We start from the raw sequence: 27,669 nt of genomic DNA on the forward strand, positions 1-27,669 counted from the left end.
ACTGCAAGCATCCACATCTTCAATCTGCCTGCTTGAAGAATATAAGCCCAGGAGGTATCACAGCTTGTAAATGTTAGCATACCAATGAGAACCTTCTCCACAGGGAGGTCCAGGTGCTGAGCATCTCTGGGTAGGCTTGAGGCCAGCACATTCACACATGATTACTGCACAGCAATGACTCTGAATGCCAAACATCCTCCTTGGTCATAGCAGCAGTATTGCGAATATACAGGAAATCCACCTATGCCCACCTTTAAAACTTTTTTTAAGAAGCAGGCCAGCTATCCCATGCTAAAAGCAAGGTGAGTGCCTTAAACAGATTCATACTTGAACCACACTTGCATTGCAATGACACAGAGCAGTGAGATGTATTTTAAATGTTTTACAATCATAAAAATAAAGACTACTGATAGAGATTACTATACATACTTTCACAGAAAGTAACTTCTCTTTTTTTGTTTGAAGGCATGTGGCTTACTTAAGAATAAGAAAAAAATCCTGATTTCATATACTGTAACTTTAAAGGAAGTCTACCTATGCTTTGCTTGAACTACAAAATCACAAGATATATCCTGGCAACTTGTGCAATATCTAGTTACAGATGTGACATTCAGGTATTGAAATGAAGCTTTTTGGGTTTATGTCTCAGTGCATTTTAGACAGTTACAGGTTTGTTGTTTGCATGGACATAAAATCCAGCCTGGGTGATACATTGGAGAAGATGCCCAAATACATACATGCCTATAAGCTACAGATATCAGTTCATACCAGCACTTCTGATTTTTAGAACTTTAATACTGATTTATGTCCTCATGTCCCCATGTGGTCCTATATGTTATCAAGCTAAAAGTGTAAAACTAACTGGAAAACTACAAAAAAATATTTCTGGGAAATTAACTCAGTTAATATGTTTAAGTTTGCTAAGCAAATGCAGATTATTTATGAATTTCTATACATGCAAGTGAAGGGTTTTTTTTTGTCTAAAACTTCATGCAGAGTGAGACCTTATACATAAGGGGAAATACAATAAATTCTGAAAATACTTCCTCAGAGCAGCACTGCTTCTCTGGATATGGCCTTTATCATAATCACAGACACACATTCCTCAGCAAGCCTTGATCACTGCTGATGTGATAGCACATGCTACTCTAAATAGTACTGCCCTAAGTGCCCTGGATAGCATACTGCTGTTTAAATATATAAACACTGAAGAAGAGCTTCACCATCCTGTACTAGCTGCACTTGTTTGCCATTTTGGTATCATCGCTGTGAGGTTGCACATCCATTTTTAGAACAGCAAATTTAAAAAACCCCAACAAACAGGCTGAGTGATGTAAAGAAAATTACATTAAAGAGAATCCAAACATTTTGTTTCATTTGGGCTACACATAGATGAGCAAATACCTGCTTGAGAGATCTAGTATCTCTCTTGTGTGAAGGCACTGGCAGCCCAGGGTTCTCTAGGCCTGGTCTAACCATTTTACCATGTATCAAATAGCTCTACTTGTGCTTTCACTCTTTCACAAAGGGTTCTGGGTAAAGAAGGAAAAGGGAAGGACAAGAAAAGAACATATTTGCACCAACCCATCACCTGCCTCCCTAAAAGGAAGGACTAATAATCAGCAACTAGGTGCCTAAAGGGCTAAAATTATCCCTAGGCCAGATCCCCAGTGATGGCTGTTGCATATGGAGGAGTTGAAAAACTCCACTGGGCTGCAGTATATGCTCCTCAGCTAACTGCTGTGTGAGCTAGAGGAACACACGGGGAAACAAGAAATAGACTTCCTTTATCCACAGCTTGAAAGAGGAACAACTTGGCAAGAGAGGAGTCTGAGCTGGGATGAAAAATCTCATTCTTTAACAACTAACATACTACACCCAGAGGAATCTGGACAGAAGTGAGAATCTCCATGCCTGCGACCCCTGGGACTCACTGAAATTACCACAATCCAGCCAGCACTTGCTCAGCACAGTCTGCACTTTCTTCCAGAAGCAGAGAGCAGGAGTCTCGTGTTACAGCTAACTCCACACATCATCTTCTCCTGGGATTGCTCAATTTAACAAAATAAGGGAGAAAGGTTTAGAAGCTGACAAAGCATGTACCCCAATCTTCACACTGAAGAATGTGCCTGGTGGCTCAAGATCCATCCCACTATGTTCACCAATTCAACAACTTGAACATTTTTTTGTTCAGTGATTCTTGGGACTTAATAGTAACCAAATAGTAACCAGTGATTCTTGGGACTTAATAGTAACCAAAAATTACTTGCAACTCAAACTCAGTGAGTAAACCGGCTTTCCTGAGAGGAGCTAATTGTGTAGGGAATCCAGGAGTAGTCAAGGGACTCTACATTGTCAGATTTTCTCATTCTCATTGATACAAAACTTGTGAATTTTCTCTCTGGCAAATATTAACAGAGCCGTGTATGTTCCTGAATTATTTTGCTAGCCTAACATGAAATAGTCCTTTTCTTCTGTCGCCTCCAACACCCACTCCCCACAGCTTCTGGTGCACATGATTCTGGAGTTAAAAAAAAAAACAAAAACCCAAACCAAAAAAAACCAGATATCTATTTCTGTCTCCTTTCTCTGCAGATCAGAGTAGTTCCAGTGCTCAATCACAGATGGGGAATGCAGCAAGTAAAAGTTATTATAAACAGGAAAGAGAAGCTATTTCTGCCAGACACTCAATAAACTGTCACTACTGCATTAGGTGCCAAACTCAGCCTCTTTTCCACATCCCTTATTTTTATCATTAAATATACTTTTCAACAACAGTGATTATACTCCTATTAAGTAACATTTCTGAGCACTGAAGATACAGCACATGACTATGCAGATGGAGAACATATGTCACTATTTCCATGTTTATTTACTTAGCAGCCCAGGGTAGGAAACAGAGGTTTTGGTTAACTTAAGAAGGCTGGAGGACATGCAATGTCTCAGACCAGTAATCAGGCCATAAAAAGTGTTGGTTTTGCCAATTATTTTTTTACATATTGTGAAACTAGTTCAACTATCTCTACATAGAGTTCAGTAAGCTGTTGTTATCTTGATGTTATAGTTCCTACTTAATTCCTGGAATCACTACTGATACTCCTGATACCATGAAAAATGCCATAAATCCCATACCCCATTCCTCAAGCAAAACTCTTAAGGAAACTGATAGTATTCCCTGAATTCTTTTAATATTATCCAAATATGTATATCAAAATAAAATCTTATTTATGGAAAGCCAGAGCATTGAGATAACAACTAAGTCAGTATGTTCACTACTAACTGCTACTTGCTCAAGAAACATTTGGAAAACAGACTGCTTCTCACTTCATTTTCCCCAATTGTCCTTGTCCCCTGTCCCTTCAACCATCTCATTCCTTTGCAAGATATAAAATATGTCCTTAAGAACAGATCTAACCCTTGCTAAAGCAGTATCTACTGCAGGAAGAGGGTCATTTCAGATCTGAACTGAAGAAAGGATTTGTAAATACTAAGTCTTGTGTCTGCCAGCAAAGTGAACATTACTGCTGCAAAATAGAAATAAAAATGATTATGTTGCAGTACCTTAACCAAATACACAGACTCAGGCCTCAGTCTAACACAGCTTCCTTCTCTAAAGAACTGCCATTTAAAACACTTCTGAACCATGCTTTTCATCCCCCACTAGACAGCCACTCCTCAATGACCTAATTTTCTGCAATGCAGGAATTCTCCCATAAAGAAGGAATCCCAGGGCAGTGAGTCCTACATTTCTAAGGCCCCTATTTTGCTATCAGTATTGATAAAAAGTGCTAAAGTAGCACCTGTAAGATCCAAGGACTTTACTGAAGGGCATAGATTAAACTAGAATGAAACACCCTGTGGTAGCTGCCAGAAAGGGGGCAGGGAAACACCAGAGTGAGGTTGTCTCAGGAACTGTTAGGTTCTCAACCTCTCTGCACATTTAAGTGAATCTGTGCTCTGTGTCCCACTCTTCCAGCCTCTTCTCTGCTTCAAAGGTAATTTTTCCACCTTAAAAAGGCAGACTCACTTGTTCTCTTTCTAAAGGGCAGTGAGATTCTTTGTATGGTTTGGGAGAAAAAAGGTCTGCCACACTTCCAGTCTTACCTTCTCCTTTAAATACATGCTCTCTTTCTAAGCTCTTTGCTATAAACAAGACCATATGCATCTTCAGAGATGGAAAGTAAGAAGGAGGGAACACTCTTAACAGCAATCTGAAGCAAGTTAAAAAAAAGGTAAGTGGCAAAAATTATTAAATCACTGCTCAATGGACCCAAGACTTAAAATTATCAAACCACAGAGTTTTAGCTAAAAAAAAATCTATTTCTAAATAGCATTTGATTCCAAATACTTAGCTTCACAACATAACTAATGCTATCTAAAAACATCCCAGTTTTTCCTGAGATGGAGCCAAATTCTTAGCTAATTTCTTGTACTTTTGCAGACTGTGAACCAGTAAGGGTATAAGTGACATTTTATAAACTACCTCTCTGATTATGAATGCATGAGGCATTGCACTTTCTATTTCAATGTAGGAAGCCTCCAAAAAATTACCTTAAAATAATGAGAATAAATCAATCTCTAACATGATTGGGAGTGAAATCCAAGCTGTTATAGACAGCTTTGTGAAACATCACAGTCATAGACCTTGAACTTACTACCATTAATACTTGCCTGTACTACATCCTTGAGGTAAAAACCAGACAAATCACAGCTGTAATCCATCACCTCCATCTGGAGGGATAGGTAGGTAAAAAAATGCAGAGGAACAGGAAGGCAATAAGGGCCTTCTCACAGACTCTCAGAGTGCAAAGTTGCCTTTTTGTCTGTGACAGAGGGGAAGGTGCTGATAAAATGCCGTTAATGGTGAAGTGCTGCCAAGAGAGTAAAGACAGCAGTATCCTGGAGGTGTGCAAAGCAAGACACTTCATTTTTTTAGCTGGAATTGAGGGCCATACAAACTGTGCTCTTAGGGCCATGGTATAGCTTATTGCTGCTTCTAGGCTAAACTCCTTTGGAATTTAGGCTAGGAGAGCCAATATCATGGGTGAGTTTCGGGCCCTTCACTACAAGAAAGACACAACAGCACTGAAGTGTCATCAAAGAAGGGTAGCAAAGATGGAAAAGGTTCTAGAGCACAAGTAGCTGAGGAAGCTGGGAATGTTTGGCCTGGAGAAAAGGAGGCTCGGGCAGAGGGAAACATTATCACTCTCTACAACCCCCTGGACGGAAGTTGTAGTCAGGTGGGGGTCAGCTTCTTCTAAGTAGCAAGTTATAGGATGAAAGGAGATGGCCTCAAATTGCACCAGGGAAGTTTCAGTTGGATACTAGTAAACATTCCTTTACCAAAAGGTCAAGAAAGTCAAACATTGGAAGAGATTGTCCAGAAAAGTGGAGTCATCAAACCTGGAGGTATTACTAGATATGTAGGAAAGCTACCTAGGGGCGTGGTTGAGTGGTGGACTTGGCAGTGTCAAGTTAATGGTCAGAATCAATGATTTTAGTGGTCATTTCCAACCTCAACAGTTATATGATTCTGTGAGTATTGAAAAGGAGTATCACTGCTAAGTAGTGAAAAAAGTAGGCATGAAGGGAACCCTCAGCTGCTCTTACACTAAAGAGATACTGGCAGAGGATCCTTCAGGGTTCTGAGGCAAGATCCTTCTCAATCCAAATTTTCATCACACTATTTCTGTTCTCAGGGGTTTGGACTGTGAGCACAAGGTGAGCTACTGGTCCACTTAAAAAGCCACACATGAAGGCAGCTTGGCTACTCTCACTGATGAAATCAAGCAATTAATGTAAACTTTGTGCCACGACCTAGATAGAACCCCAGTGCTGCCACTGGGACAAATTTTTAGTGTTTTTGGCCTACCAGGAAGAATATGGGTACTCACAGCAGTGCCATATTTTAAAAAAGGTGTTGCATTTCATAAGGCATTTTGAATTGCCATTCAGATAGAAAAGAGATCAAAATTTATATATGGGATTTACTCCTCTACAATTCACAATGAAATATAAACTCAAGGGATTTTCAAGTGACAACATATTTTAATACAGATCTGAGGCAAAAGTTTAGGTTCTAAAATGAGGGAAACATTTGCATTTCGTATGACATTCTTTGCAAGCTGACAATAGAAATAGGCCCAAAAGATCAGAATATATTTAGACAGAAAATAATGCAAATCCAAAAGAAACACCAGCTTAACAACACGTAACTCTTCTGGTATATGACTATGATGCTTGGCAAGCATTACTTACATCCTGTGCTAATACCATGACTCCTCAGAACAAGGCTACTCAGCCTCCCACTTTACTCTTTGTACTAGAAAACCTTAGTCCTGTGAACTAGTTACTTGACTGACTTTTGCAGTATTTCATACTGCTGCAAGAAAGCCACTCTTCGATACATTCTTGAGACTCAAGGCACCACTGTGTCACAGGGATAAGAGATGCAGGAGATTCAGACTAATTATCTGCTGCATTTAAAGTTTCTAGAGCACCTCTTCACCTCACTGGATCCCCCAAAGTGAGCATACACAGTGTTGCTGATGTCAGATGGACTGGTCTTGACTCCTGAGATGCTGAAGTTATTGCAGCAGGCTTTAGCAGACTGGCATTCCCATGCCTGCACAGGCTTCATGGTATGTTCTGATGTCAGCAGGTGGACAATGTGTGGAATGAGGTATAGAAGGAGAAAACACCCTAACACACCAGTGTTTTCTTCCAGAGATACAGATATTTTTATACAGGCATAAAACTCAGAAATAGTCTTTAAATTTATGTGACTTAGGGTATTCCCAGCCCATCATGTAGGTGCTTCTTGTTCCACCAGAATACTGCCTCTATCTCTACACAATTTTTCATACCACCTATGTGTATTTCCAGATATGAGTTGTTCTAGGGGAACACAATGAGAACATAGCCAGCACTTTTCTGCCATAAAATCAAAAAGTGGAGCTGACATGGAGCCTGACAATAGTCAGAGCAATGCTATACTCTCAAATAATCTGTTAAGTACTAACCAACAAACAGGTTGGAGTTAATGGTAATAATCGTTGGAAAAAAGACATGCAGTACTTAGTAGCCTCAATGTAGAAAAGTTCTTGTACTTCATCTTCTGGAATTTTTGTTTGAGAAACAAACCACATGCTATAAGGAGATGGCAATTTTGTGTGGATACTTACTAGCATTTGCAAAGGAACTCTCTTTCTTTGAACTTTTTTGGGCAAAAGTTCCACTCTCTCTGCTTTTTTCTTTCTTTTTTTTTTTTTTTTTAATTTTTTTGGCATTCAGAATGTTTCTTTTGATGTCAGGGGAGAAAACCCCCAGCAGATTTTGTTAATGGCCAAGCAGAAGAGCCAGTTCTTAAGCTGTTACAATAAGCTGTGAAAAATCAGTGCATCTGCCCATAGTGACACAGATGACAGGTTTTTGCCTTTTCTCCCTGATTTACATTGCTTAAAATCTGAAATTTACTGCCTAATTTTATTGGGTTTTGTTTCAAATTTGACAGGTCCAAATTGTATCTATAAGACATGGCCATAGACCATATATTAGATTAGACCATATATTTTATATAGACATTATACTCACTTCTGTAACATCAGTTTCTCAACTCCCCACCAACCGCAAGGACCATTCATTCTACCTATTCTTATTGACTAAAACATTTCCTATTCAATAAATTTCAAACTAGGGAGAAAAAATTCTACTTCTCAAACTATCTTCAGGTGTTAGTTCTACTAAAACATCTGCATTGGAAGTGTTGAGTTGCTGTTCTGTCTTTGTTTTGCATAGTTACAAAAAAACCCCTAGGGTTTTGGCCTGAAGATGTTTCCATTTCTATGCAGAGCCCCGATTCTGTTTTTATCAAATCATCAACAAAGTGAAAAAAACAGTAAAAAACAATTTGCTGTTTGATGAAATTGATCTGTGCTGCTGCCTTCTCATTCCCTAGGGACCAGATCACACTCCACTATGCAGTCAGCGTTGCTTCAGGTTGAGAAATTTGGGCTATCTGCAGCATATTTTAGGCTGATAGAAGAAAACATGGCTTCTTGTAAGACCAAACTTTTAAGTCAACCAAATATTCTGACTGCTGAGTACTTTTCAGGTATAATAAGCTTATAATAGAATATCTATATATTCTGCAACCTATATGCTGTAATTCTTCTCCAAATTGAGTGGGCTTTTGAACCCTTCTCATCACAGTCATTTTTCTGTCATATCCCTCTCATTGTCCATGGTCTTTGCTTGAGTGGTATCAGAATCTGAAGTGCTTCTGGACCCCGGTGAGGCTGAAGAAACAGAGAATGTGGGAGGGAGCGAGAGCACAACTGCAGAGGGCAGAGAGGGCTCTTCTCTGAACTAATTGTGAAATTATCTGAAGAACCTGATTTTCTACAGAGAGCACAGAGAAGTCAGATGGACAGAACTGAGCCAAAAAGGGAGCAGAAAAACAATCTTAGCCCTTCTCACTACATTGTTTATGCTCTTTTGATAGTGGTAGACAAGTGAACAGACAGTAGCGGAAGAAGCCTTTGCATTGCCTTTTTGGTACATCCCTTGAAAGTCTTTGCTTAGGTCAAAATCTGCAAACAAAAGACTTATTTAGATGTAGGTTATGACCTGATGAGCTTTGTGCACTTTTGCTTCTATATTTTCTTCTCCCTCTCAGAAAAACCAAGGCAAGTAACAGGTCACCACATCTGAACATTTGCAATTGCTGTAAATTGCACTTTATACACAATATTATCATATTGGGAGGAAGTAGATAATTTTGTTTAAAATATAGGAAGTACTCTTTCTTACAGGGAAAGCACTTTGCAGTGTACACTGGCTTGGGTAGGATGAATTTCACAGCATAAGTCAAAAGAAGGATTTTTAAAAAAGAGAAAATACTCCATCTCAATTTGAAACAGATTCCAGGAACTAAGAATCAAATTTGTTTGACAAATACACTAGGTACAATCCATTAAAATCCAGATGTAGAGGCACAGGACATACCTGATTTTGTCACAATAAGAGTGCTGTGCTCTATTCCATTTAAAGGAATCAGCTTTAACAAGACTTCCCGTGCAATTTATGATGCTAGAAATCCTGATACATACTCACAGCCTCACAGGCACTAAGACTAAAACTTGCAAGTTAATTGTAGTAGAAAGTACTTTCTAGGAATGACTTAAGTAGTTAAATGTGAAGCTTCAGGGCCCTGGAGAGCCACCAGGAACAAAGTAGGTAATTAAAACAAATTTTTCAGATTTTTAACATCTTCTTACTTCAAAAATGAACACTTTGTTGTATGCAGCTATCTTATTTTGTCCTTGATTCACTGTTTCAAGAATTTAAATATTTTCTTCTCTAAGAGAAAAGCTAGTAAAAAGCTTATAGAATGCTAAGTTGTCTGCTTTTAATTTGTGAGATGGTACAAGTTCAGGAACAATATGTCTACAAAAACATCCTGACTATGGATTTCTGAAAAGGTAGTGGAAGTAAGATGACACTATGTGATCCACAGAGGTAGACACAGAATGTTGCGCTAGATAACTTTTCATTAAGGATTTCAGGGGACAACTATTCCAATAAGTGCCTGCTATGATGCCAGTCCCAACCCTAAAATAGATTTTCAAATGTACAGGACCAGTTAAAAGTCTTATCAAAGGCTCTTGTCAAATGGTTTGAGCCTAAACCTATTAAAAATGAGTGACAGCTGGCTGATGAACATTTTATGCAGTTAAACAAGGCATGTCCAAGGCAAACTTTTAAACTACCACTTCTACCAGGACTGCACTACTAAAAAGGATGTTTTCAAACCATGCACAATCTCAGTGAAGGTACGACAGACTGCTTTTTCTCCTGTCTAGAGCCTCAGGGCAAATCCCAGCCTTAACAGTAAAGATTTTACAGTAATTTAACTAAATATACTTACACTTATGTTAACCCTTTTTAATAGCATTACTGCCTGCAATGTTTACCTTGTGGCCAAACGACACATGGAGACAGGCTCTATAGAGAGCCCAAAACTGATTGACATAGAAAGTGGAAGATTATTTCTGTGTCATGTCTAATTCTAATCAGAGTATGGCTTCTGCATCTCTCAATTCCTCCAAATGGTCGGTCTTCTCCTCAAATTGCACATATATTCTGGAGGCTTTATTTTCCTGGCATTCTGAGGTGACCAAGACATGTCACTTGAAGATAAGGAAAAAAGAGTAAGTTGTACATCACGTTCTAATATTCCAACAAATGTATTGCAGAAACAGCTCTGGACTTAATAGGAAAGAGCCTTATTTAGCAGAGAAACTTATTTTCTAAAGCCTCAGATAACATCTAGATGGAAAGGATGAATGTTTTTGTACAGGTGTAAAATTACACCTCTGTTTTTCTGGTGTGTGTATGTCAAAATTGAATCTGGGTTTTTACCTTCAACTTCATTTGTTAAAGAAATTCCTCAGGAATGGTGCAGAAATGCAGAGAAATTATTTTTGTTGGTTTTGTTTTGGTTTTTTTTAGCTTCTGGGTTTTCTTTTTCTGCCACAGTTGAGTTTAAAATTCAAGGGAGACAAGTTACATGGTAGAGAGTTACAAAAAAAATATACCATAGAAACATTGTTACCCATATTAGCTATCATGTTAATTGCAATTTTTACTTTTGGGACAGAAGATTTATCAGTTGGTACACAAGGCAAAGAGTCACTCCATTCCAAAGACTTGATCCAGATCTCATTGATAATAGTGGAGATACACATATCCACCTCAACCAGCTTGTCAAAAGCATGGATAAGGTGAAAACCCACCAGCAGCTTCATGTGCCATTTATTTATGTGAAAATTTTGTACCAAACTGATTAAGAAGAGCTCATTTTCTTTACAATTTTGCAGGCAAAGCCCCTGAGGTTAGATGTTAAAACTTACATTTTGGTAGTATTTTTTTTTTTAGTTGAGAGCTCAATGTCTGACTCTATAGTTTGTGGAAGGGTTTTTCTGATGGACTAAATCTGGATTTAAATTCACTGCCATAAATGCCTCATCTTCACAAAGCAGGTTGTACAGGTGAGAAACAAACTACTTTGGTCAAAAGTCACCTAAAATAACAGCAAAACTACCTTAGGATCATGCAGCAATCTTTATCTCTATCAATCATTCATACAAAACAAAAAAAATCCAAAAACCCAACCAAAATCTTCTCCTGAGATTAACAATATGCTGACAATATACTTTGAAATTTTCAAACCAAGGGAATGTATCTCTACTGTGTGCTACATGTCAAAAAATCTTGCAGCATCCAATTAAGTTTTTCCCTCAGCTTTGCTTTGCTTTCTATAGCAACAGGTAAGAGGACCTCTACCTAATTTTCAGAAGCAAAGCACACAATACTGGGCTCCATGGGACTAATTTTTAAGAAAGCAGATTTAAATGTAAAAAATCTGGAGTAGCATGTCTGCATGCTTCTGGATGCATTTATTTTGCACACAAAACTCTTGTAAAAGCCATTTTCTTCAGTTTTCACAAAAACATCAATTATTAATGTATTTACATTATTGTTTTAAGTCTTTAAAAGACTCTTTAAAAGACAATTAACCTGCTAAACTTCCATAGCTATGTCCATAGCATTTGTTTTTTATATCCACCTTTCTCATCCACCTGTCTTCCAGTACTCTCAGTGGAAAACCACTGGAAAATTGATTTACATTTCTCCTGTACTCACCCATCATGATGTTATACTACCCTCACTTCAAAAACACATTTACATTCCTTTTGTATTTAACCACCATGATGTTTCCTGAAACTCTTACCTATAAACGGTCACAAGATTTCTAAGAAACAGAAAAAAATATACAGAATGACAGCAGGGAATATTTTTGCCAGTATTAATTAGGCATCAATTCAGCATTACTTAGTTACAGGCATTTTGCATCCTTCCTCTTGGTTTAGCTCCCTCCTCATGACAGCCAGGCATTTTGACACAGCATATTCACAATAGAATCTTTGTGTATTATCACAGATTGAAAGTCACTGTATAACAAAAGAAGACTAAATTACAAATAATGAAGTATACAATCGTATCTCATCCCCCCATAGGGTTACAGAAATGAGATCATGATTAAAGAGCTGTTCAGTAAAAGGGGTGAATCACAGGCTTACAGATGTTGTTCACAGAGAAAAGTCTCTTCAGTAAGGCTTTTCTGTCTCTACAGCAGGTGAGTCTAACTCCTAAGTCTTTCCAAACTGTTCAGGTCTTGAAAGCATTTCATTCTTGCTTTATTAAGCACATACATTCCAACTTCCTTGCACAGCTGTAATCCAAGCTATTTGAAATCTTCTGATGTAAAAAATTTATTTGCTTTGTTGTTTTGGTATATCAAGATCTGCAGGGTCATATGATACAAAATACCACACTAGCAGACATTTGACACTTCCTTCCAAGAAATGTCCCTTTTTCAATTTGTCAGTTTTCAATGGCTGCATTGAAAGGAACCCTCCTTTAGTGACAGCTGAGTTAGAAATCAAGAGTATTTTTCTGATTTAGAAATTGAAAGCAAAGGAGGAGAGAGGAATCAAACAAACTCCCACCCAGTTTTAAGATGCAGAATCAATGAATGAAAGCATAAAATAGCACTGCTTTGTGAGACAGCAAGAAAATAAGTTCTAAGAGCTTGAAAATCTGCAGTTGAATCTGAAGGTTTGAATTAGATTCAACAAGCAAATTTAGCTCGAGATCTTACTATGCTTGAAGACATTTCATACACTCTTTTTCACACTCCCTTTCTTGCCTTCTTTTCCCTCCCTGTATGTCAGAATCTCAGAGTGGTCGTTCTCCTCCAGATCCATGGTAGGGTAGGCACCGGCTGAAGAGTACAGCATATGTTGTTGCATGTGTTGTTAATTCTGGAAGCCTTGGGACTTGGAGGAATCTCGAAAAGTTACTGAAAATTTCCAAGTACCATCTGCCAAGTTCCAAGATGGTTGGCAAAGCTTCATTTAGTCAGTAACTCCTCCATGTTAGCTAAAGAAATACCTCCCATAGAGAAATAATGAGAAAGGGTGATTCAGCTTCTGGCGGGTGGAAGCTCCTATCAAAAGGAAGGGAGGATGGAGACAGTAAGGCAGGAGAAATATTTACTTTCCTTTTACTAGATGATTGGACTCACCACTGGAATTAATGTTCTTCTTGTGTGATTGAGAAAAGAACTAAGAAAATTAATGATCTTCCTGTGTGACTAAGGAAAGAATAAAATTAAGTTCTTCTTGTATGACTAAGGAAAGAACTGCTAGTGGTATATAAAATTCAAAAGTTTTTTTTTTCTTCTAACTAGAAAGATATCCAATTTATGAACATCAGGTTTGGTTTTACATTCTCAACAGGAACAATCCAGAAAATCTCATGGAAAAAACGCTTGGATGAAAATTAGGTCCACAGCCCAAGAAACCACAACATGCAAATTGTCCCTTCCTTGCTGGACCTATATACCCTCAGTTTAAAGTCTTTTTAGTAATATGTTCTGAATTTATATTTGTTTAAAAAAACCAAATAAAAAACCAAAACAAAAAGCAAAGAAACCTGAAGTTTTCACGTTTTCATGTTTCATTGGAAAGGCTCTTTAGAAATCTAATCCATGTGATGTTTTGAAGCCAAGACTGCTGCCCTAGTAGCTGTGCATATGATTACTGATATGCTGCATATTCCTAAATAAAAGCTTAGGCAAGCTATTAAATATTCATGCAGATAGGGGAATTCAAAATTTTTACCCAAGCAGTGAGCTAAATATAAACAAAATTATGAATAACCAGCCTAGAGAACAAGGAATTAAGTTATTTGTTCTGCCCTGTGAGCTGCACATCATCTTTATGGATACCTTCTTCTGCCAAAAATGGGGTCTACCTGTTAGACAAAAGAAACTAGTGGTTGTAAGACAAGATTTTCCTAACCTCCCCAATAACTGTGGCTGTACTTGGGAGTAGTTGATGACATGAACATGATGGGTACTATCTTCAGTTGCATCGTCTTGAACCTAGAATGTCATCCAACCCAAGAGACCACCTCAAACAGAACTTTCCAAAGAGACTCTTACTCAAAAAATTCTGAAAATGGCATGCCAAAGACATATATTCTAATCTCATAAGAGAGAGAAGATACCAGTGGAGATTTGAATATTTTTCTTACTCTCCTATGAAAGATGCAGTTAATTTAAACAACTCACCATTTTATTGATGAAATGGAAGGAAGAGTCCTAATGAAAAATCACAAAATTTATTTTTGCCGCCCTCTGTATTTTTCTTTGGTTGTCTCTAGTTTGCACCTCAACATTTGTAATCAAGGAAAAGAAGGAGAAGAAAAAGAGTTACTGAAGAGGAGGTGCTCATGTACTCTGCAATACTCGGGTACTGGTTACAGTCCTGCCTCGGTTTCAACTCTCACTCCCTTGCTTTGCCACAGTTACCACAGATATCTCTGGCCACATGAAGTTCCTAGTGTGGGCCAAGAAGTTTTGTTTGGTTTGCTTTTTAAAACAGAGAGCAGTCAGTCTGTTCTTCCTTTAGTGGCACATCATCAACAATACTGCAAAGAGGGGGAGTGGGACACTGAATTTCTGGTTTTCAGCACAAACTACGCGGCTCCTATTTTATTTTATATAAGATTTACAGGGTGTTTCCTGGTAATTATGAAAGTAAAAAACTGTAAGGATTTTTACATGTTATTCTGATGCCTCACATTTAAAACCATAAACAACAGTAAGGTTGTATAATGAGAAGCAGAGAACACAGAAAATAATCACAGAAAATAAACACAATGGCAAAACTAACAGATGTTACACAGAAAAGCAATTTCCCTCTTAATTGAAGTTCTTCTAAAAAAGCCTCACTGTATTAGGGAAATATAGACTAGTGGAATATCTTCAAGTTTTGCCAAAAAACTCCTAAAAATAGTCCAACTAAAACTGAAGTCCTGTCACTGTAAACTTGCCACAAATTCTCCTGCATGTTACAGAGTGAGGAAAATTTAAAATGCATTCTTAAGATTCCTTATGCTTTACAAATCCACAGCTATGCTCAAATGTGAAATGTTAAAAAAAAGCTGGAATCCTTTTCAGAATAAAAGATTTCAAAATAGGCTCTTTTTCCTTATAGGCTTATTTTTCTGGCTGTCTTGGAAAATAAAAAGAGTTGAACAGAGCACACACAAAGAACAGGTTTGAGTTACTTATGTCAAATTCTCCCTAAAATACATGTATGCAACTTCAACTGCCATCACATACATAGCAGATGGCTGCAATCATCAGCTTACTTGCAGTGTATCTAATACCAGACCCTTCTACATATTTATTTCAGAAGCAGCTACCAAGGAAGCAAAAATGAAACTTTTGTCTGTAGCTGCAAAGTGCCCATTTTAAGAAATCTGACTTTGACCGTTTTTGATGACACTTGAAAGGTATGCTTACCCGGTCAAAAGACCCTTTCATGAAAAAAGGGCAACTCTAAAATGATAGTCATGCTCCCTTCAGGAATAAATCAAAACAATATTTAATGACATAAACTACTGATAAAGGCAGAAATGTTGTATGTATTTTGTTCAATATCTTACTATGGCACTCAAAGTGAAGGAAAACTAATTTATGACAAAAGGAAAAATATGATGATAATGTGTTTTTATCTTAAATAAATTAGTATTAGAACTGAAAATAATTGAAATGGAATAGTGTATTTGTTTAGAGTTAATTGAGCACAAAAGGGAGCTGCAACCACTTACATAAAATACAATTCTGATCCATTGTACCAGAGCTGATATAGACTCCTAACTGCATTCCTGTATTCATGGTGCTTTCAAAACTCAATGAATTCCTGGTTACATACTGAAAAAAGGAAAGGGGTTTTGGAGGCACAAGGAGAATTGCAATGTATTAATTGGCAGGGAGTGAAATACACCTTTACAGATCAACTCCTGTAAAAAAGTGTAAACTGCTGTTATTTTAGCCATACTTTGAATGCATAAGAGTAAAAGGGCTTGACCAAAAAGTAGTAACAAAACCAGTATTAGCAAAATGTCACAATGACAAGTCTCTGTTTAGTATTCCTCTATGGTAATTTGAAGTCATCATGGGAGAATTAAAACACATTTCCATGATTCTAAGTTTCACCCAGCACTAATCCTGCAAAGATCCACATATATAGCCCCTCTCCACACAGGAGAGTTTATGGAAGCTCAAAACGTGATCAGTAAAACTCATAAGGGAAAAATGTACTATGAGCACTTGGGAGTAAAAGGAATTACCTCAGATTTGGCAATCTCAGAGTCACAAATTTCCAGTGTGCTGTGTTTTAGGAAAGTTTTACTTTGTCAGAACATTTTTTCTATTCTTACCTTTTTCCTGTGCATCTCTTTGAGCTATTGCTGAAGACAACGTATGATGTGAATTTTACTGCTAGAGCTATTCTGTGTCTTCAGCCAGAGAGTTTTCCAGCAGCCTTGGATGCATTCTGATCCAGGTTCATAGCCATAATCCCAAAAAGATCTTTCAACTCTTAGGTAGATTAGCCATGCATTCAGAGCATGCAGAGACACACAGATACTGAGACATGAGACTCACCTGTACACTCATGTTGTAGTCCTTTCCCATAGTATCCTTTTTCACAGATACATTCAAACTGGCCAGTGTGAGTGCCACATTTACAGCTTGCCATGATGTCACAGCAGTTTTCATTTGCCTCACAGAGATACGAACAATGCAATGTATCTTCTTGGATATAGCTGCCAGAGGGCAGGTCTGAAATAGAATCAATATATTAACAATGAATTAAAATAAAAAAAACAAACTCAAAAAACAGAAGCAATGCCACAGTCTCACATTATACCATCAGTGAAACATTTGTTAAAAACCCTAGGCTCCAGTTCTAAGTAGGAAAGATGGCAGTATGAAGTAGAGCCTTGCTATGCTTAACATGCAAAAGATTGGTGTCCTTACTCCAGAAAAGGTCTCACTGAAATCCACAGTGCACTCAGATTTTCTCCTCATTTGAGTCTAACACTGCCAGAACGCAGTCTCACTTCCAACAGAAGCTGTTGAGACAGCTTTTCCCAGCTTTGGTGTATGCTGTATCTGGCATCAGAAGAACATTTGTCATGGCACATAAAACCATTTGGTCGTATTATAAATGAAAAGACTTTGGCATATTCACATAGACGAATCCAACCTTACCTGGAACAAACAGGTTGGCAACAAAGCAGAAGAAAACCGTATATTACACTGTTATTTAAAGTAGTGTGATTTAAAAAATTACAGCAAATAAATTCAAAGGCTAATCTGATGCCTGTTCTAAGCCTCGATCAAGCAGCATTGTCAAACAAATTTTTAGTCATGTGTTCTCACTTGCCTGTCTAAATCTACTCTATATTTTAGACAGAACTTTTATTTTATAGCACATTAAAAGAGGAATCACAATCCAAACTGTCTTACCACCTCTTTCCAGTTTTACTGTGTGTCATAAACACAAACTACTGACTTCTACATAGAGGGATGTAGATTGGTTCTGAACAGGCTGTTGTTGCTGTGTGAGACATCCTAAAGGCATTAAGTCTAGTTCTAAAGTGTACACTAGGTGCCTCTTGTACCTGACTACAAAGTTCACCCATTCAAGCACAAGATACATTTGGCCAAGATCACAGTCTGCTCTTCACAGATGAAATGAAGAACTGAATGGATGTAAGTATGTGTACACATCAGTGGGGAGAATTTTTTTCACATCCTGTTGGATGTTCTTCCTTTTAACACCTTTGCTAGAAAGTATGAGAAAAATAAAAGGGAATCAACACTACATGAAGTGTAAATGCAAGACAGTACTGGAGAGCTTTCTATTCAGACCTCTCTGCTCCCTGTAGATTTTTGAGGTTAGGACATGAATACCTTCATGAAGAGCCCTGCGTGCCAGAGCTTCAAACTCAGTAAAACTGTGAAGAAGATAACAGTGGTCTTCTTTTGGGTGGGATGCCATATCATTCAGTTCTCGGATATTCCCCTGCCATATGCCAAAGGTGAAGATCTCCACTCCAAGTTCACGCAAGGATGCTGCAATGGGTCTTGGGTCTCCCCCATTGGAATAGCCATCAGTAATGAGAAATATCACTTTTGTAGCATTTCCACGAGCATGCCGTAATATTTGCTGGAAGAGAAAATGAAATTGCACACCTCAGTGAAATGTTAACAGTGGTTGATCAGTACACTACTTCTTCCATTAGGTAACTCCTTTCATTTGAATTATACAGCGAATAAGGCCTTTGCAAGATCAACCACTATAACAAAGGTCAAACATCAGCGTGTAGAGTCTGTGGTTGAACAAGACCAACCACTGAGTCACACTTTAGGTGGTCACAGTTTACACAAGCACAGAAATCATGACAGGATAAAAAATAAGACACTTTTCATGGTGATTGATTAAGTCACCCATGCATGAGATTCACAATGATTCTGACCAGAGCTTAAGTGACTTTGTTCAGACTGAAATTTAAATAGGTACTACAAACATTGAAAATCTAGTGCAAGACCCAAAATACAATCTAACATATTTTAATGTGATCTTATGTTTTGATCCACTAAACTATAAACCCTACTGCTGATTTACTGTAAGGCTTCTCCTAACAAGTATTTGGACTGTTGGTTATTTTAAACCCAGCACAAAATTCCCCATTTGTCCCTGTTGAATGATGCTTTCCTCCCTTACAACAGTTTGCCAAGCTCACTTTAGATTGTCCATCGTGGTCTCAAAAACGCCTGTAGCTCCTTCTACTCTGCTTCTCGCTCTTCATAGGACTTCACACAAAGCATGATGTATGATACTGCTCAGAACTTCCTGAGTGAGAACACGCCCCACAGATTCCTGCCCATTTTAGTCTTCCAGTCTGACAATGCACTACTCACTCTTCCTAATCATGGCCAGGTACTGTCCACAACCCTAAAGCAGGGGATTGTGAAGATATATTTTCTCCATTCTCTGGGAACTTAATAGAAAGAATTAGATGCAGACTTTCAATTTGGTAGCAGGCATATTATGAACATGTTTATTTCAATAATAGATTGTACCATGCTACAATTAATGCAAAAGGCCACATTTAACAGATCTTTGAATGATACTCCAAAAGACATATTGTATGACAAGTAGGTTGATTAATGTGATTAAGACACTCTTAACAAGCACAAAATCCAAAACCAGAGATCAACCAAGCTGAGCTGTTTTATTACAAAATCTTTATGTAAGTTTTATGAAATAAAATAATCTGGTTTTCAGATCATCCAAAAGCTTACTAGCTAGGCCAGCCTAAATAATCTGCCAAGTTTTTATACCCCTTCTCATTAAGCTGGGCCACATTTTAGGACAATTGGATTTTGATTTGTTAGTTCTCTGATTTCAGGTAGATACTATGAAAAAATAACCACACACACTATAAATCAAAGCACATACCATTGGCACTGTGGTCTGAGAGACTGCCAAGCAATATTTTGCTGTTTAGCTTCATTTTATTACTACCTGTTTGCAAAACCCAAAGGGAGTGAAACCAGATTGTATTGCAGTCAAAAATACCCTTCACAAATCAAACTTATTGTTCCTCATATTGCATAAATTTTAAGTGGAAAACCAGAATGAAGTGGGAAAACAGAATGAAGTGGGAAACTAGAATGAAAAGAATCAGGAAGAAAGAGACAAGACAAAGGGCAACATTAAGACAAACAGTAGGGAAAATGTACAAATGCCTAATTTCAAAATGCATTCCGAAACTGATACAAGTGACTGCAAACAGAGATGCTAATGTTATTTATAATTAACATCTATGATTAATATATTTACCATTAACTGTGTTATTTTAAAGCAGAATATAAACACCTTAAAATTCTATCCAACTTCTTAAGTATTCAGGCTGATATTCTCAACCCAGGATATTTGTCTAAAGCTATTTCAGTTAATATGGCCCTTTCTTGAAAAACAAGACAAGGAAAACACATGTTCCATCTATACTTACTTGGTTTTGGCAACTGTAGCATCTCTGAGCCTTAAAAAAGAACTTTCAATCTGCAAATCAGATAAGGGTGGAAAAATATATCCCAAATACATGCAAGTTGTGGAATGTGCATAACTGAGGAAGAAACCACAACTTACAGAGGGTTAGGAGACATAATGGAAATTGCCAGTGCAATTCTCTGAAGATCTCACCTACAAACAGATTGCTCTAGTAGAATATTATTATGCTTGTGGCATAACATGGTCTGAAGGGGGAACAAAGCATAATCTTGGAAGGATGGCAAAACACACATGGTGGATGAAGGTAGTGGACAGCATTCGACATTGCCCCGGTTCTCCAGCAGTTAAAGATCATATTCAGCAGCAAGCAAACTTCCGCGTTTTCCCTAAACACAGAGACATGTCTGTCTGCATGGCCAGTGAACAAATGAGCTTGAGCTCCAGTAGTCTAGACAGGACTACAGATATCTTAGGACTATTTAATTCTGACTAGCAAATAAGCAGGAATTTATATTTTACAAAATTAGCCTGCTACAAATGCCCTCTGAAAGCTCTGAAACACAAAACCTCTATGACTTTCCATGCAATCAAGAAAGTCCCTGGTCCCATGAAAAATTGCTCTGCAAAACCTTTTAAAAGATGTGTGTTTGAGTAAGTGGAAAGCATCAGTAAAAGACCATCTTTGTGGAGCAAATTACTATTTTTGAGGGAAAAAATGTGCCTTAGCTACACAACCCTCAGATAAGGCAAGAGCCAATATCTTTTCTGTCCTCTGCATTTCAAAGGGCAACTGCCTTTTCAAGACAGCACTTCAGTCACACATGCACAAATTGAGTCAACAGGTAAGACAGCGTTAAGATATCTTCCTTCTGCCCAGAAGACTTGAATACTCAGGCACTAGGGAAACCGAGTAGAGAAACAGACAGACAAACAGACAAGATTGCTACATATTGCCCCTAGAAATCAAAACAAAACAAAGCGACTGGCCAGCTTGGCCCTCATGTCTTGCAGCTGTAACTCTAGACACAGAATCCCTGCTGCACAAAAACAGAGGAAAACAACAAGCGAGGGAAAGAAACATGCAACATGGAGCGGGGCAAGGAAGAGGTGGGAGAGAAGACAAAAGTCTATTTTGAAATAATTTGTGAATGTCCACTGGTCCACTTAGTACTTTGATTCTTTTTGGGAAGACAAGAGGACAGACCACCATCCTGTCAGAACTGCTGACAATCCAAGTGTCGGTCCCCATTCCTCTTCTCTGCAATATTTGTGCAGCATTTCACCTAATTTTTGTTTTCTCTAAACCTGACTTACCTCCCTCTATTCTGAGAAACCTCTCCCTCCTTCCCTCTCCAGAAAGCTGTTTTGAAAGCCGTTTTTTCCCCAAACATAAAGTTTTAAACGTTTAAACATTTTAAAATATTTGTTCAACCCCTAAACCTATTTAACCCCTAAACTTGTACATACCCACAAAGATTGTTTATCAGCCCCTGTCAACTTCATGGACTGTATCTACATAAACATGACTTTTTTTCATTACAAGGCTTGGCAGTCCCTTCATAAATTGTCAGGTTCTTCAATAAATACAGTTTAAAAACTCTCTACATGGTACAAGTAAGTTTAAAGGATCCTGAGAACCTGCTTCTTTGACACAAATATCCACATCTGCTTCTGATTTTACCATAACATGAAATTGAGCACCAGCCATAACTCAAATTACAGGGCTGAATGGCCTGTTAAATTGAGAATTTAGCCCATTTGGGCACTACTATAAATTAATAGGGTATAAGTACAAACAAAACAAAACAACTAGTGCTATTGATGATTGAATAGAAATTAATGGAGCCACTAGAAATACCTAGTCTTTTACCATTTCAGTAACTAGTTTCTTGTCTACACTTATTTTAGAGGAGTAGTAGATCAGTAAGTTTCAGTAATCTTTCCAGATTTTAAATAAAACATTCTTTTAACACTAGCAAAAAGTTATTAACATCTGTATTGTGTTCAGTGAGTGTTTGGTGTATACAAATATCTGGCAGTCTAACCAATTTTTTCTGCCAAAATAAAAGTCGTTAGAATTAAAAAATGAAGTCTTGTGCAACAAAAGAGTTATAGAAAATTCTCCTCTAGAAGGTCACTACTGCAATGGAAAACTAAATCCTATCAGTACAGTGACAAAACCAGTTAAATTCTAACTTCTGCCTTTTTAACATTAACATGGAGTTTCTAACACAAAATTAGGAGATAAGCAGTATTGAAGGGCAAAGACTTGTTCAACCACTTGACAGCCACAGCAATGATGTTATCAAAGGTTCCTTGTTACTGTCTCAACTACATCTTCTGCATGTAATCCATAAACATATGAACTTGGGCCTGATTCCTGTCCTTACTCTCTCTTTTGATTTTAAGGAAGATTCTGATCATATAGGATTGAATATTAATATATCTATCTAGAGGGAAACAAGTTGAAATGGTTTACCCTCTCTCACTTTACAGACCAAGCCTCCAACAACATCATAGAGCCCCGGGAGAACTTCGCCTTAAAATGCTTAAGTTGGAGCCTAACCCTCAAAATAACATTATCCAGCATTCACTTTGCAGGAAAAACACTACAAAGCTTTCCACCAGAGAGCGATTCAGCTGTGCTACCCCAAAAGACCACTTACATTGGATTACTTTTCACTTTAGGAATGACATAAAACATACACACCAGGAGGTGAATTCTAAATAGAATGAAATTATTCATTTTCCTAGACAATCATTTACTCAATATAAAATAAATAATTTCCATTTTATAATATTATAGAATTAATTTAACTATCTATAATGTAACATATTTGTTGTTAAGCTTATATTAAAATGAGTAAATGTTAGTTTATTATGAAAACACTGCATACATTTGGTCGATATATACATAAGAATTTTAAAACAGTACATCCTAATTTATCATAGGTGGCCTCAGAAGCAGATCAGTATTTCATTCACAAAGGGAAATGGCAATGCTAAGTCTCTTTGCCAAACTCAACTTCTGTTCCAAGGTTTCTTTGCTTTCACCTTTCCCACAGGTAAAAATGTCCAAATCTGACAGGAGATTTTACGTAAAAAAATATTCTAGAAAGAAAATAAAATAACCAGTACTGTGATCAAACATAGTTTTGGTGAATCTGAGACATCTTATCACTGAATCCAGAGCACTCCTAAGGAATCTGGTCATCTCCCAAGAGTAATGCAAAGCTAGAGGGTAAAAAATACAGTTCCCCTTCATCATGAAACTGTTGCCAGGTGAAGAATTGTTTGCACCTGGTAAGAGCATATTCTTCAAAAACCACTGACCTATGGAACCACACAATGATGATTCTGTGGGAAGAATATCTGGAAAGCAACCAGCCCAATTGTGCAAGCTTTTACCAGCTCACCAGGCAGTCAGGTACGACTCTGGGGTTGCCCACCACCAGGGATCACCAGTCTCCCAGGACAGAAAGCATGCACAGAGGGAAGGAAATGTAAGGTAATGACTTTGGGAAAATTATTATCATATGTATAATTTTTTTTCTGGGGAAATCTATTAATATGTATGTAAAATATAGTATATAAACAGGAGCTTTTTCTGCACTCAGCATGCAAGGTATTTTGGAGGAGATATCCCCTCATGCATCCAGTTGAATAAAGAACTTCTTAGTTCTTAGCCTACTTCTTAGTGTTACTGTTATTCGTGCTAAAGAGTTTTATTTTATCGATTTTGGGTACATAAAAGACCTGGCTACACCTCCTGAGCTCCCTCTCTACAACAGCAAATATGGTGATTTCACCGTATTTTCTTTCTGTCACTATACATTGCTATTTTCACTGCTCAAATCAAATGAATCTTATCCCCTCTTTAGGTTTCACAAAATGAACTAAAAGATGTTCCACAGTTAGAGGTTTTGGTTTCCAACTTTTCCCACTCTTCTCTGCACTGCTACACAGGCTCTAGAGAATGAGCTGTTACCTATCTAGAAGAAACTAACTATTATTGTAGCTTCCCTTTGATATTTCCCTAGCAAGAAATGCAATCTTAATTCAGAGAAAATATGTATCTATAGAAATAATCTGGACATTTAAAATACCCAAATAGTTCTTTCAGTAACTGGAAGGTATAATCTGAGTAAATCTCACAACTATGTGAGATAGCCCCACTATATGGATGAAAGCACACAGGTGAAAAAGCCAGGCGTGCTCATGGCCAGGAAATGTACTGACATGACATCTGAGCAAAGACTGACAGATCTAGTAATGTTCAGATGGGGCAAAAGAAAGTTTAAGGTCCTCTTATCCATGCATATATATAAATACTTAATGAGTGGGGTAGAAAAAAGATGTATACAGAATCTTCTAATTGGTAGCATGAGGCAAGAAGCACATAACCATCATTCTACTTAGAGAGAGGAAGCAACATTTCTGCTGCAAGAGTAATCAATCATTGGAACAGATTTCTCAGAAAGTTTGTGGGTTGTCCATCCCTGGGTATATTCAAACATCAACTTAGACACAGTCCTGAATAACCAGAACAAAAGACTAAACGGACAAAATCATCACTGGCTTTACAATGACAGGAGCTATTACACAGAATTTTGACTCACATAGTTGTGTTAGGACTGTTGGATCTGGTGATTTGAAATTGTGTGGCTTGCAGTTTTGAGCTCTGAACTAGAAAGAACAGAATGCACCTACTTTCTAGGAGACAATTAACATGCATATCCTTCAGCTTCTATCATTCTGAGGTCTTCTAAGCAGGACATTAAAAAATAGGGCATGTTATAAACATAGACATTTTCCGAGCTCTTGCGCTATATAATTTTAAACAACTTTATCAAGACTTTGCAAAGTTGCTGGAGGCCTTTATATGCTGCCATGTTGCATGCTACACTCTGGTATCCTATCATTTGATAATAGATCTCAGTTTGATTTAAAAAATGAAAAATCCTAGTTTTCTTGTCTGTGAGTAGTTTCCATCATTAATATAACAAAGATGTTATTTGATTTCTTTAGTACAGCTCTGGTCTTCTGCTAATAATAAAAATAGGGATTCTAAAATATTTTGCTAAATATGTAACTGATTTTTGTGTATCTTCAGACCAAGCAATCACATCACTATTGCCAACTATTTGTTTCTTTTGTGTTTGCTTGAAACATTTATTGCTTTAAATAAAAGGGGAAAAGAAGAAAAGCTGAACTGAATAATTAATTCCAAAAGGACTAACACAATTCATGACCTGGCCCATCTACTGCCAGCTGTCACTGCTCAATTACCATCTGAATACTCTTTTTTTTTTTTTTTCTTTTTTTTCTCCAGGGCTGCTAGAATTGAGCAACACTAACCCGAAGTTATCACTGATTAGAGATGTCCCAGACCAACCTGGTGTGAAGGAGTGTTTGGGAAAGAAACCCATCTCTGCTTAACTGCTCATACCACCCATCACCCATGCTTAGCAGAGCCCATTAAAACTCTTTACAGACTGCTGCTTACATTCAAGGAGGCTCTTCATCTTCCTGGCTGAGGTTGCCAGTGAGACCTTGAACCAGAAGGAGTATTATAATTTTAACAAGAGCTTTTGTTTCAGATTATGTAAATGTCATAGAGAAGGAAGCAGTTCCAAATTTAGGCAGTGTGCTGGTCCTACAAATTACCTGTTGCTAAAAGCAATAGTGTTTTAATTTCTGCACCAAGAAAAGTCAGAAAATTCTTAGCATCACAAACATGCAGCTTTACCTGCAAAATCTGACTCATGGATTCAAGGAGCACATGGAACTGGGGGACAAAGGGTAAAATATGTATCACAGAACATACAAAATAAACATTCAGAAGTTTAATGCTGAGGCTTATGTCAGGAACTACTGCTAAATATGATGTATTTCACCGTGTCTCTTGTAAGGTTAGGAAATAAATTAAAAACTTATTTGTCCTGACTTCTTCAAAATTCTAATGCTGTGGATTTATTGCTTCTCTCAGAACAAATCACTTAGCAGCTTTTCTGGTTTGTCTTTGTATCTCTGAAGTAAAGCATATGATAAGACTGATTTCTCTGTGAGGTCATAACTTTTAAGGACTGGGGATCAGAAGGGCCTTATTGTCAGACCTTTCCAAAAAAGGGTCTGAGATGACAACAATAAATGATTTCCTCATGAAAAGGAATCCCTATTCCTGAAACATTTAGGATGATATCATCCAGATACCACAGTGGTGAAATATTTCATTCATTGTATTGTTGGTTCAGATATTACATCCACAAGATTTGTTTTATTTTGTGCACAGTATCTACACCAGGCTTCCAAATAACATGCTTCTGATTAGAGCAAAAGGCAAGACACAATTTTGTAAGCATAAGCAGAAGAATTCCAAAGAACAGGTTTTCAGCTAAAGAAAGCATTAATCCTGATTAGGCAGCCACAGATATTATGCTAAGCAGAGCACTTTTTGCCCGTCCCAGCCAAAAGGTCAGAGAAAAATTAACTACTTAATAATTTCTAAAGATAGGTATATTTCAGGCTTGGTCTAAGGGCAACAATGTGCAGATGTGTATCTTGCCTCTGAACCGACCTGATTAGTCTTGTGAACAATCCCCGTGCAAAGTTAGAGTATGCAGGACCAGGACTCTTCACAACACCACACTGATTAAACTGGAGATTTAGAACTGACGCCAGTGATGTTTGACAGGAATGCTACTTTCAGTTTGGTAATCCCTACCAGCTCTGCAATTGCAAAGATGGCCACAGAGGTAAACCAAGTTGACTTCAATTTTTTTTACCACCATATCTCCAACACAGACTTCCAAAGCCATGTCAAAACTCAGAGAGGCTCAACCAGTCAGTTAGCTCCAGCTGACCTAAGCCATTATCAGATATTTAGAGCATGATGCCAATGATAACCTAGAATCGCTACTCTCTCATTATTAGCTGCAGATTTTGCAGAGAACATAGGTATAGAAATCCACAAACACATACTTGATAACCAGATAATATACTTGATTCTGAATGTTCATCTGCTCAGTGAGAGGGCACTACTTTTTTTCAAATAAAAAAATGTAACCAAGTACATGGTAAGAAAAGATTTTTAGTTCTTTAGCTTCATTAATTTGAAAATGAGATTCTGAATCTGAAAATGCATTGAAAAGAAAAGCTAATTTTCCTAGTGGGTATCAATGCTGCATCTTGTACTTTTGTGCTTTTCTCATGCAGAAGAAACAAAGCCACTGCTACCACTACTTATTTAAACAAGCATAAAATAGGCATTGGAACTGTTTATCCTAAACTGATATGTGCTTACATTCTTTTGGGGGACATTTAAAAAAAATATTTATTAACTATAACACAGTGCATGGGATTTGACATGCTGGTTGGACATTTGTCATGCTTCCCCAAAATCACATTAGGTACAAACACCAGATTTCAAAGACCAGATTTCAGAAAATGTGTAACCTTACTCTTTAGGTGACAAACCTTCCACTTGCATATACCTATACCTATACTGACTTCGATGTAGTGAAGATGAATTAAAAAACAAAAAATGATTACCTTTCTAATGCAACAATTATTTTTATAACACATAAGTCCCAAAGGCTCTCTCAGCTACCACTTTGCCAGATTTTTTACAATTGACTTGTCTGAGCCTGTCTGAGTAATATTT

The 27,669-nt window shown here is 37.5% G+C and overlaps 1 protein-coding gene and 1 long non-coding RNA gene across 7 annotated transcripts in view; one reads left to right on the forward strand and one right to left on the reverse strand.

Annotated features, from left to right (window-relative positions):
• SVEP1 (sushi, von Willebrand factor type A, EGF and pentraxin domain containing 1) overlaps positions 1-27,669 on the reverse strand; it is a 118,520-nt gene that overhangs the window by 85,975 nt on the left and 4,876 nt on the right. For 4 of the 5 annotated variants that reach the window (XM_072921665.1, XM_072921666.1, XM_030257747.4 and 1 more), the window contains exons 2-3: positions 17,900-18,155; positions 16,586-16,762 (exon numbers count right to left, since the gene is read on the reverse strand). In XM_072921665.1, coding sequence (XP_072777766.1) covers positions 16,586-16,762; positions 17,900-18,155 — 433 coding nt within the window. Of the gene's footprint in view, positions 1-16,585; positions 16,763-17,899; positions 18,156-18,732; positions 18,874-27,669 lie in introns of those variants that run through there. The other variant, XM_072921668.1, reaches the window with a different exon arrangement.
• On the forward strand, positions 3,840-25,963 carry LOC140681686 (uncharacterized). Of its 2 annotated transcripts, none has more exons than XR_012052720.1 (3): positions 3,840-3,995; positions 4,137-4,232; positions 25,339-25,963. It is a non-coding gene; the product is annotated as an uncharacterized lncRNA (long non-coding RNA). The 2 variants fall into 2 exon arrangements; XR_012052719.1 differs by lacking the exon at positions 25,339-25,963 and adding an exon at positions 13,365-13,719.

Source organism: Taeniopygia guttata, chromosome Z (assembly GCF_048771995.1).
Source record: "Taeniopygia guttata chromosome Z, bTaeGut7.mat, whole genome shotgun sequence".
NCBI lineage: Eukaryota > Metazoa > Chordata > Aves > Passeriformes > Estrildidae > Taeniopygia > Taeniopygia guttata.